Below are 12,429 nucleotides of genomic sequence, written 5' to 3'. Positions count from 1 at the left end.
TAATATATCAGTGATATGTTGGTTTTGAGCTTTTTCTTAAAGAGTTTTTCCCCCAAATTCCTCAAGCCATGCAAATCATAAAATATTTGTTCATTGACCTGGCATAGTTTAAGTTGCATATTGCATCAAAGCATTGCAAGATCAAGTACAGTATAGGCAAATGTAAGATCAACGCAGGATTTAATTAAATTCTTAATTATGATTTTTAAGCACATTACTTTGTTAACTGGTTTTAATACAAAGAGCTTAAAAAAATTGTACCCAATATTTTTTCTGGAGCCACATACAACCTCTAAACATTTGGTCCATTTTAGTGCATTTGCTGAAGCAAGCTACAAAAACGGCTCTCCATGATTTTATTGAAATGATTGCAACAACTGACTGCAAATGAACGATTTTTTCCTTGCTTCTTTTAGCATAAAGTGATAACCATCTGCAATTACCTTAACTACCTAAACACAAAGAACATAAGTTACAACTGTTTTGACTTGTATTAATTTAAAACAGCTATAGAAATGTACAAGAACCTTTAACATAGACAAAAATCCCCACATACAAAGTGTAGAGCGGAATTTCCCTTAAGTAATGCAGACTGATATGCTATCAAGATGCTATCACCATACATTTCTTAAGAACACCCAAAGCATCACACCTACAGGATTTCAAGTCAACTTAATAGCAATATTCCATTTTGTTAGGAATTAGACAATTTAAAATTGCTTTGAATTCAGTTTTGGATTGGAAACAGGAAAATGTAGTCACGTGGGAGGAGGAGTATAACTGAACATTGTCATAATCAGGAATCAGAATCAGGTTTATTATCACTGACTTAAGTGTCATGAAATTTGTTGTTTTGCGGCAGCAATACAGTGCAAACAGATAAAAATTACTATAAGTTACAAAATAAATAGTAGTAGTCCTGGGGTTCTGGCAAAATGAGCTTTAACCTTCCATGGAGGTGTGCTGAGCCAAAGCAAAACAAAAAGCTATCTGTCGACCAGCAGAGAAACGGAATTGTATCCAAATTTTAGATATTGTCCAAATAAAAAGTAGTAAAGCCACAGGTTAACTTCTTAGCTAATGACAAAACTAATAGCACTTGTTACACATATATATTTAACTGAATATTCAATGACACTTGTACATGGAGCCAAAAAAAAATTCAGAAGCAGTAATGATGAAATGATTTAAGTTTCTTTCAGTTTAAATCAATTAAAAAGTAAACTCTCCTTAATATTTAAAGCTAAGCCTTGAAATGATAAAGGTTTTCTTTTTTTGAATCTTCCTCAATGTAATAAATCAGGACAACTCATTCACAAGCTTTTATTTCTGCCCGGTCCCTGATATAGAAATACCTGTATGCAACATTTTAAAAATTCTTAAAATGCCATTTGTTCCTCCATTTTTTTTTTATCTTTCTAAACAAGTATTCAGACTAACTTAAGAAACTCTATACTAAATAGTTCACTCCCTACAGCTATTACTTACGTAGGTCTTTAAAACTCAATAATTTGAAGACTTTGAGGCAAGTTAGACACAGGCTTACCTTTGAAGAAACTATTCTATTGTCACAAAAATTTTGAGGGAGAAACGTTTCTACTCCAGGAATTTGATGATGCCCAACATAAATTGTGCGGCTGTCAACTCGTTTTTCCTCACCAGCACACTTAGAAGGAAAAAAAAGAGACAATACTTAGTTGATTAGGAAGTGAAAATGAATTTGTATGGCAATGCTTTAATTTGTACTGTGCAAATGATTACAAACACTAAGTCAGATGAAGGTTAAAATCAATTTCAACTACACATTTTTATCCATAAATATGTAGCGGTTGCTACCACGGAATAAAACAAGACTCTACTCGGAGGATTGCCAAACAGAACTGGTTTATTTTCCCGCCTTGCGCGGGCCCTTTAAGGGAGAATGTTCCCACCCAAAACAACCAGCAATGACGTAAGTCCTACGTCATCAGGACTTTCCCGCGCGCGGGTTCTCCCCGTCGCTCGGAAAGACGAGGCCCGCTGCCATCTTGGGCCTCGTCGCTCCGACACCGCGCGACCCGACTGCTGAGCCGGTTCGCCCGACTAGACGGTGAGTCGCCACACAACCCCCCCCAGAACCGGCGAGACAGCCCCCAAGGTCCGTGGGCTGTGCCAGCTGCCGCTTAGGGGGGCGGCCTCTGCGTCGCGGCGTGGCAACCTCGACAGGCTGTTGCAGATCCAAATGGGCCGGTTTGAGGCGGTCCGCCGTGAAAACCTGTTCCCTGCCTCCAATGTCCAAAATAAAAGTGGATCCATTATTCCGTATGACTCGGAACGGTCCCTCATATGGTCGTTGCAATGGCGCCCGAGGTGTGCCCCTGCGAACGAAAACAAACTTACAGTCCCGTAGTTCCTTGGGCTGGCAGGATGGGGCTTGACCGTGCCGTGAGGTGGGAATCGGGGCCAAGTCGCCAAGCTTCTCGCACAGTCTTTGTAGGACTGCTAGGGGTTGTTCCCCTTGGTCCCGAAGGGCAGGTATGAAATCCCCGGGGACAACTAGTGGCGCCCCGTATACAAGCTCAGCTGACGAAGTGCGGAGGTCTTCTTTGGGGGCAGTGCGTATGCCGAGCAGGACCCAAGGCAGCTCGTCAACCCAGTTAGGACCCTTCAGGCCGGGCCATCAAGGCCGATTTCAGATGGCGGTGAAAACGTTCCACCAACCCGTTTGATTGAGGATGGTAGGCCGTGGTGGTGTGCAGCTGCGTCCCTAGCAGGTTCGCTAATGCAGCCCAGAGACTGGAAGTGAATTGGGTGCCTCTGTCTGAAGTGATGTGGGCCGGAATGCCAAAACGTGAGACCCAAGTTGTGAGCAGCGCCCGGGCGCAGGAATCAGTTGTGATGTCAGTCGGGGGGTCGCCTCAGGCCACCTCGTGAACCGGTCCACGATGGTAAGGAGGTACCGGGCTCCTCTTGAAACCGGCAGAGGGCCCACGAGGTCGACGTGTATGTGGTCGAACCTCCTACGGGTAGGCTCGAACTGCTGTGGTGGGACCTTGGTGTGTCGCTGGATTTTTGACGTCTGGCAGTGCGGACAAGTCCTGGCCCACTCACTGATCTGTTTGCGCAGGCCATGCCAGACAAACTTGCTGGCGACCAGTCGGACAGTAGATCTGATGGACGGGTGCGCCAACCCATGTACCGAGTCAAAAACGCGTCTCTGCCAGGCTGCAGGGACTATAGGGCGGGGCTGACCAGTCGCAACGTCGCAAAGTAGGGTCCGCTGACCTGGACCAACCGAGAAATCTCGGAGCTGCAGACCCGAGACTGCGGTTCTGTAGCTGGGCAGTTCGTCGTCGGCTTGCTGTGTGTCAGCTAGGGCCGTGTAGTCGACACCCAAGGATAGGTTGTGGATGGTTGGTCTGGAAAGTGCATCAGCAACGACATTATCCTTTCCGGAGACATGTTGGATGTCAGTTGTGAACTCGGAAATGTAGGATAAATGTCTCTGCTGACGAGCTGACCAGGGATCGGAGACTTTGGAGAAGGCAAAGGACAGAGGCTTATGATCGGTGAAAGCGGGGAAAGGCCTGCCTTCTAGAAAGTATCGGAAATGCCGGACCGCCAGATACAGCGCTAGAAGTTCCCGATCAAAAGCGCTGTACTTCAGTTCGGGCGGTCTAAGGTGCTTGCTGAAAAATGCCAAGGGTTGCCAGCGGCCTTCGAGTAGCTGTTCCAGTACCCCACCCACCGCGGTGTTGGATGCGTCTACCGTGAGGGCAGTCGGGACGTCAGTCCTGGGGTGCACCAGCATCGTGGCATCTGCCAGGGCGTCTTTGGCCTTAACGAAAGCAGCCGCAGCCTCGTCAGTCCAGGTGATGTCCTTGCCCTTACCAGCCAGCAGCGAGAACAGAGGGCGCATGATACGGGCTGCTGCAGGGATGAAACGATGGTAAAAGTTGACCATCCCAAGGAATTCCTGTAGGCCTTTGACTGTGTCGGGGCGGGCAAAATGGTGGATAGCATCCACCTTGGCGGGTAGGGGTGTTGCCCCATCGCTGGTGATTTTGTGGCCGAGGAAATCAATAGAGTCAAGTCCAAATTGGCACTTGGACGGGTTAATCGTGAGGCCGAAATCGCGGAGGCAGGAATACAGCTGGCGGAGGTGGGAAAGGTGTTCCTGGCGGTTACGGCTGGCGATCAGTATGTCGTCCAAGTAAATGGACACGAAGTCCAGGTCTCGGCCTACCGCGTCCATCAGCCGCTGGAAGGTCTGCGCGGCGTTCTTAAGGCTGAACGGCATCCGAAGGAATTTGAACAGGCCGAATGGGGTGATAATCGCAGTTTTGGGGACGTCATCCGGATGGACCGGGATTTGGTGGTATCCCCTAACAAGGTCCACTTTGGAAAAGATGCGGGCCCCGTGTAAGTTCGCTGCGAAGTCCTGGATGTGAGGGATGGGATAGCGGTCCAGGGTGGTGGCGTCATTCAGCCTGCGGTAGTCGCCGCAGGGCCTCCACCCTCCAGTGGCTTTGGGGACCATGTGCAGGGGGGAGGCCCAGGGGCTGTCTGACCTGCGAACAATCCCCAGCTCCTCCATGTGACGGAACTCTTCCTTTGCCAGGCGAAGCTTGTCTGGAGGTAATCGTCGTGCTCAGGCATGAAGGGGTGGCCCTGTGGTAATGATGTGGTGTCGTACCCCGTGTGTGGGCCTAGAATTTGTAAACGAAGGTGCCAAAATCGATGGGAATTCGGCTAGGAGCTTGGCGAAATCGTCGCCAGAAAGGGAAATGGAGTCCAGGCACGGGGCTGGTGGGCTGATTTCTCCCAGGGGATAGGTCTGGAGAGTGCTAGAGTGGACTAACCGCTTCCTTCGCAGGTCGACTAACAGGTTGTGGGCCCGAAGGAAATCGGCTCCTAGGAGTGGTCGGGCGACGGTGGCAAGGGTAAAGGTCCAGGTAAAACGGCTGCCGCCAAAGTGTAATTGAAGCGTACGGGTGCCGAAAGACCGTTGGCGGCATTGAGTAGCGGACCTGGTGGCCTGTCACGAGTGTCGCGGCCTGTCGGGGTTGCCACGCCGCGACACAGAGGCCGCCCCCCTAAGCGGCAGCTGGCACAGCCCATGGACCTTGGGGACTGTCTCGCCGGCTCTGGGGGGGGTTGTGTGGCGACTCACCGTCTAGTCGGGCGAACCGGCTCGGCAGTCGGGTCGCGCGGCGTCGGAGCGACGAGGCCCAAGATGGCGGCGGGCCTCGTCTTTCCGAGCGACGGGGAGAACCCGCGCGCGGGAAAGTCCTGATGACGTAGGACTTACGTCATTGCCGGTTGTTTTGGGCGGGAACATTCTCCCTTAAAGGGCCCGCGCAAGGCGGGAAAATAAACCAGTTCTGTTTGGCAATCCTCCGAGTAGAGTCTTGTTTTATTCCGCCTTGCGCGGGCCCTTTAAGGGAGAATGTTTCCGCCCAAAACAACCGGCAATGACGTAAGTCCTACGTCATCAGGACTTTCCCGCGCGCGGGTTCTCCCCGTCGCTCGGAAAGACGAGGCCCGCCGCCATCTTGGGCCTCGTCGCTCCGACGCCGCGCGACCCGACTGCCGAGCCGGTTCGCCCGACTAGACGGTGAGTCTCCACAAATGGCAAATTTATGACATATAGCTTGTCCTCATATCAACACAAGACATTGCAAAGGATAATTTGGTTAAGTATTTACGGGTTACAACAGAGTAATATGTAGACTCCTTTTTAAGAGTCAGTCGCACAGCACAGAAACAGGCTCTTTGGCCCACCAGGTCCATGACTACCTTTTCTGCCGATCTATACAAATCCTATTTGCCCACATTAGGTCCCTAACCGTCTATACCTCATCTATTCTAATACCTGTCTAAATGTCTCTTAAACTTAGGTGATCGTATCTGATTCCTCCACCACCTATGGTAGCATCTGAAAGACGTGTGGGTTGGCCTCTAAATTGTCCCTAGACTGTAGAAGAGTGGTTGAATCTAGGGGTAGTTGATGGAAAGGTGGGAAGAATAAAGTGAAATTAGTGCAAGTGGGTGTTTGGTGGTTGCCGTGGACTCAATGGGCCAAACAGCCCATTTCCCTGCCTCAATTCAGAAATTTCTCCCCATGGAAAGAAATTAGGATGCAGAGTTGGCCTGAGAAGTGGCAGATGGAGTTCAATCTGGAGAAGTGTGAGGTGGTACACTTTAGAAGGACAAACTCGAAGGCAGAGTACAAAGTTAATGGCAGGATTCTGGGTAGTGTGGAGGAGCAGAGGGATCTGGGGGTTCATAGCCATAGATCCCTGAAAGTTGCCTCACAGATGGATAGGGTAGTTAAGAAAGCTTATGGGATGTCAGCATTCATAAATCGTGGGATTGAGTTTAAGAGCCGTGAGGTAATTATGCAGCTCTACAAAATTCTGGTTAGACCATACTTAGAGTACTGTGTTCAGTTCTGGTCGCCTCATTATAGGAAGGATGTGGAAGTGTTGGAAAGGGTGCAGAGGAGATTTACCAGGATGCTGCCTGGTTTAGAGAGTATGCATTATGAGGAGAGACTAAGGGAGCTAGGGCTTTACTCTTTGGAGAGAAGGAGGATGAGAGGAGACATGATAGAGGTGTACAAAATATTAAGAGGAATAGATAGAGTGAACAGCCAGCGCCCCTTTCCCAGGGCACCAACGCTCAATACAAGAGGGCATGGCTTTAAAGTAATGGGTGGGAAGTTCAAGGGAGATATCAGAGGAAGGTTTTTTTACCCAGAGAGTGGTTGGGGCATGGAATGCGCTGCCTGGGGTGGTGGTGGAGGCATGTACATTGGTCAAATTCAAGAGATGACTAGATAAGCATATGGAGGAATTTACAATAGAGGGATATGTGGGAGGAAGGGGTTAGATAGTCTTAGGCGAGGTTTAAAGGTTGGCACAACTTTGTGGGCCAAAGGGCCTGTATTGTGCTGTACTGTTCTATGGTTCTATAACTAAAACTCCCCAACCCAAGCTTTTATATTCTATGCCGTGACCTATGAAGCCAAGCTTGCAGTATGCTTTCTTCACCACTATTTACCTGTGTTGTTAATTTCAGGGAACCATGGACTTGGACCAAGTTCCCTCTGTTCATCAACATTCCTTACCCCCCACCATTTACTGTACATATGCTACCACACTTTACTTCCAAAGAAGTCTGACTACTCAAACATTTACACAAAATATAAAATGAGCAATTGTGATAAATGAAATTGTGCAAGTTAAAATGTATGCACTTAATGTAAATTTAAATGTAACTGGCCATTTCAGATTGAGAAAGATGAAAAAACTCCTTGCCTTGAATACAGAACACAACAGGATTAGAGTGAACAGACACTAGGGAATGGCAGGAAGGATAGTAAATGCTGGCATTGCCAGCATAACCCTGAAGTGGGCAGGTAATCTTTGGAGTAAATGGTAGACAGGCTTCTCTTTCTACCCTGGATTGAAACATGCAAGATCCTGAGGGGTCCTGACAGGATGAAGATGGAGGGAATGTGTCCTCTGAGAGAGAATCCAGAACTAGGGGTCACTGCTGAAAAGCAAAAGGAGTCACCTACTTAGATACACAATGCAAAAATCTTCCCGAGGGTTTTTGGAACTCTTCCACAAAGGACAATGGAAGCAGAGGTCGAGAGAAACTTGATAAGTAATTGGGCAAAGGTTACAGCAGGTAGGTGCGAATGTGGAGTTGAGATAACAACCAAATTAGCCATGAACTTATTATATGGCAAGTAGGCTTGAGGGCCGTGTGGCCTTTGCATTACTCATACTTTCAATGTCTACATCTGATGGATGGGCAAGTTTAAAAAAGGTAAATGAGGATAAAAAGTTTATTCAAAAAGGTGAATTTCAAGGAAGTTAAAGATGTGGAGATAATATTAATGGCCTCCTTTGACTTCATCTGCACTTCTCACTGCCTCAGGAAAGCAGCCAACATAATCAAGGACCTCCTCCCACCCAGCCATTCTCTCTTTTCCTTCGCCCGTAGGACAGAAGACACAAAAGCTTGAGAACATGTATCGCCAGGCTCAAGGACAGCTTCTATTCCACGTTATCAGACTCTTGAATGGACCTCACATACACTGAAGATGAACTCTTGATCTCCCAATCTAACTCTGGGCTCTTGTACTTTGTTTACCAGCACTACACTCACTCTGTACCTAAGCTCTGCATTCTGGTTTTCGTTTTTTTTTACCTCAATGTACTTACGTATGGTACAATCTGCCTGGATGGCACACAAGCTTTTCTCTGCATCTTGGTACGCATGACAAAGTTAAACCAATACCAAACAGCCCTTCCAACTGATCAAAAATATGCTCAGCTCTTTTTCAAGAGCTATAATCAAGTCTTCTGGTCCCCATCAACAACCATATCAAAATGCATGACAGATGGCAAAAAGTTCAAAGCTGTTGGCATAGGACTGCAATATCTCAAAAGCTCTTTCACTGACACATACTGTAAGTAGTGTAGTACTGAACCAAACATAGCAGAAAATATAAATACAAGAGTCTTCAAATGTAAACACAAAATTCCAGTATAAGCTGCCAAGTTTTGATTTCTTAATGGACAATTACAATTGTGAAGTGCAATTATCCAAAGCTTACATAGAAAAATCTTTGTTTCATAAAATTATAAACTTAAGTTATCCCATAAAGTTCCACATGTAAAAAAAACAATCACACTTCAATTCTCCGACCATTTTTCAGAATACTATTTATAAAAGACAGTAAATGCGAAAAAATGGACATATTAAGTAGTCAATCCCACACCATAAAGTCACTAAAACCAGCTTCTACACTGGTATTTTATGCTGCAGGAGGAATCAGTGTTGCCTGTGATGGTGCCATCTTTGATAGCAATGCATTAGCAAACAATGAAATCACAATTTTCTGTGTTCTTTCAGCAGATACATCTCTAATAGTATGGCAAGTTATAGCATCATTGCAGGATGTAAGGTCACCATTCTGCCAACAAGTCCATGCTATTCATTTCTACTTTCATATCAATGTGATACCTGTTCATGGAGAAACACAGACAATACTGTAGAACAATTAAATAATGCCTCTATGATTAAAGTATGATTGAAGGAAGTAATAACAAATCTTTCAACTCTGTCTGCACTTTTTAGATTTTGCTAGCAAAAGATGTATAAAAAGTACAATCCTATAGAGTGTTCTACCATTTTACTCTGCCAGATTCTGTGAGGCTCATTGTACAGAACCTCCAAACTGCAGGAGTACAGAATAATGAGTGACCATGGATTATTATTTTGATGATCAAAAAAACTTCTAATACTGCAAAAAAGCAGAGGGAAAGCAGAAGACTGGGTAAACTCAGCAGCTCAGGGTGAATCAGTTTAGAAAAACAGACCAAACATTTTATATTGATAACTTTCATCAGGCAATACATTTTCAACATTAAATACAACCCTGCTTTCCTCTATGCACATTCTGTGCGGTTGGACACGTTTTCATTCAGAAATAAAAATTAGGAAAATGAATGTAAAATTTTCTGTATTTATTCACCTTTACATTACCCCTGCTTGGAATATCAAGGGATGCAAGTTTGGTGTAGAGAAGTGACTCCGACAGATTAAGTTATTAAGTGCTAGAGAAAGCATGAGGGATCAAAGGACCCACAGCTGTATCTATACATGACGTTTTTGGGTTTCATTTAATAGCTGATGTAATATTATTGACATTTTAACTAAAGTAGTGCATTTCCCAATGACACTGTTTATTCCTCAGTGCACTGGAGATGCTACAGGTAGTGATGTGCGGATACAAAACTTCTAGAATTAATGTTGTCATTAAATATTCACTGCAAGTATGACTGGAATAGCAAAGAAAAAAGTAGGGCTCCATATGTACATTTAGTTACATTGCAGATTATATTACGAAAGTAGTACTTTAATATAGTTGCTGCAGTTTGCATCATCCTTTACAGCCCAGTTTCCTGATTAAGAGTACATTTTCTTTAAAAAATATTGATGGGTATGATCAAACATTGACGGATCTGATCATAAAAATGACAAAGCATATGAAAATGCCTATTTTCAGGAAGGCAGAAAAGTACATTAAAGAACAAATTGAGAAAAAACAAATCATAATACAGGTCACCCCTGTGTTACAGGGGGAGGGGGTTGCGTTACTACAAAACGGCCCGTGAAGCCGCATCATCTGCGCATGCGTCAAGAAATGCAAGACTATAAATTTTGTGTTTGTCTACTTCTTTACCCCACCACCACATAAAAATTCCATGAGAGCCAATTTTATTCTGTATCTCAAGTTCTTGGGTGGTAATTTATGAATTCTGCAAAGACGAATTTCCATAAACAGCACAGCTGTAACTCGGGGTGGGGGGGGTGGAGGGGGGGTCACCTTTATTGTCTAACTTTCTCAAAAGACTAAAATTTTTGTTATGAAAACAAAACTGTTAGTGCAGCTTCACTGATCTGTCTATAAACAAGCTCATGCCAGCTGGTACAAGGTATTACCCAGTTGCTTTGCCAAACTATAGTAGAGGATGAAAAACAGAAACTTGTTTCAGTCAGTAAGTGAAGAGTACAATTACTAGAGGAATTTCAGGAGTATTGAATACTGGAACCTTTTAGTTACCTATCCTAATAGCTCCTATGCAAATTAACAAAGCCCTGACGATTATTTTTCTATATTAAGAGGTGCTTTTTAAATACACAATGTTGTTCCTTCAGTTTATAATTTATGCAAAAATATGCACTGTATGGAAAACAATCTGCTTTTATAACAGTACATTTTAAAGCACAAGACACCCCTTAATGATCACAGAAGCGTGACAAAAGAAATGGATAGCAACCAAGGTGGGAATGCCCAAAAGCTTGCTCAAGAGAGATTATTTCAAACAGGATTATAAAAAGACAGATTGAGGAAGGTACAATCACAGCACAGTAGGGGGAGGATGGACTGATTACAACATAGTCTAGAATAAAAGTGGACAGATTGGGAGATAAAGTGGGTTAAGATAGCATTCAGGATATTGCCATCATTGGCCAAAAACAGAATTCAAGAATAGGGAAGCAGTCTGGGACTTCATCTAGTTCACAGTTCAGCTCACCACATTACAGGAAGGATGCCGTATGCACCAGTGACCTTGCCAGCAACATTCACATCCTATAAATGAGTGAAAAAGTGTTTCACAAGTATGTTGCTAGTACTGGAGAGTTTTAGTAATAAGGAGAGCATGGCTAGAATAAGGTTGCTTTCCCTTAATCTCCCTTGTTAATCACGGTGCATGAAGTTTATTAGTGGGAACATAGACAAGGTCATTGGTGGAAAGACTGAAGAAATGTTTTCATCACTCAGAAAGTGGTGGGGTCTCTTTAAAAGAGGTGTAGATGTATAAACCACATTTAAACAAAATATCTGAATGAAGCAGTTCAAATACCATGGCTTACTGATAGAGCTCCCCTATTTTTTGGCCTAGTACGGACACAGTTTAAATGACGGTCCTCATTGTTGAACATGTCTGTGCTCTTGTGAAGACAGACAAAGGCACAAAGAGGATGAGGAGGCTTGCAGGACTAAAGTGTTCTGAGATCTGGAAATCGAGTTTAAGGAGAGAATTTAAACAATACAAATTTTACAAAGGGGAGACTGGTAGCCAATGTAGGTTAACAAGGATAGGAATAGGATTGCAAATTTTGGGGTTGGGTTTACAGCATTGGGAAAAACTGAGACTGGCCAGAAACTCATTGGAATAGTTAATGCTGAAAGCATGGACAACGCTTCAAATAAACATGCACAGATGTTATGGAAACAGAAACGTACAGTCTACATGTTAAGAAATTAAAAGGGATTGGAAGAACAAGGTCAATTAAGAATGAGGTCAACAACCCTTTGGTTTGACAGATCTAGATTAGGGTAGGGAAGGACATCTTCTCAATTTAATTGAAGGAAATTCCAAGACTGCAAAAATGTTGTGAGGGATGGTATATATACGTAGGTAAAGAGGACCACCATTGATGTACATGTGATAACTGATTACATGACTGCAGTGAAGTCATCGAGAGGTCCACAGATGAGCAAACGAGTTGTTACTTTAGGGGACTAAAAGGAGACAGAGCAAAAATATGCTGAGATGTACAAAAACAGAAGTGTTGTGGATCCCGACTTCTGAGGTAAATGCTAACAAAATTCAGCATATCCAGTATCTTCCACAAGTCCTGATCAATATGCAGATCATTTCTAGCATCTTCTATTCATCGGCGATATTCTGGCTACAATGGAAGAAAAGCTTGAGAAGCCACGTTTCAGTGCCAGAAACCTTTTCATGAATATAGCATGAAATATCAACCTTCTTGAGTGGAAAATATTGGGGGCGGTGTACATGCACCTGTCTAAATCAATGGTGCTCAGGTCGAGAGGGTTGAGACCTTCAAGTTCCT

At 44.5% G+C, this 12,429-nt stretch overlaps 1 protein-coding gene across 11 annotated transcripts in view; it reads right to left on the bottom strand.

The window, feature by feature from the left end:
* Positions 1-12,429, bottom strand: part of atp11c (ATPase phospholipid transporting 11C) — a 126,633-nt gene that overhangs the window by 80,180 nt on the left and 34,024 nt on the right. For all 11 annotated transcript variants that reach the window (XR_007956752.1, XR_007956751.1, XM_052021006.1 and 8 more), the window contains exon 2: positions 1,547-1,666. Coding sequence is in view for 9 of the 11 variants with exons in the window: in XM_052021006.1 (XP_051876966.1) it covers positions 1,547-1,666 (120 nt within the window). In the remaining 2 variants the exon portion in view is untranslated. The remainder of the gene's footprint in view (positions 1-1,546; positions 1,667-12,429) is intronic.

The sequence above is a fragment of the Pristis pectinata genome, chromosome 8 (assembly GCF_009764475.1).
Source record: "Pristis pectinata isolate sPriPec2 chromosome 8, sPriPec2.1.pri, whole genome shotgun sequence".
NCBI classification, from domain to species: Eukaryota; Metazoa; Chordata; class Chondrichthyes; order Rhinopristiformes; family Pristidae; genus Pristis; species Pristis pectinata.
The sequence above is the reverse complement of the archived record's forward strand: the minus strand, read 5'-3'. Positions and strand labels throughout refer to the sequence as shown.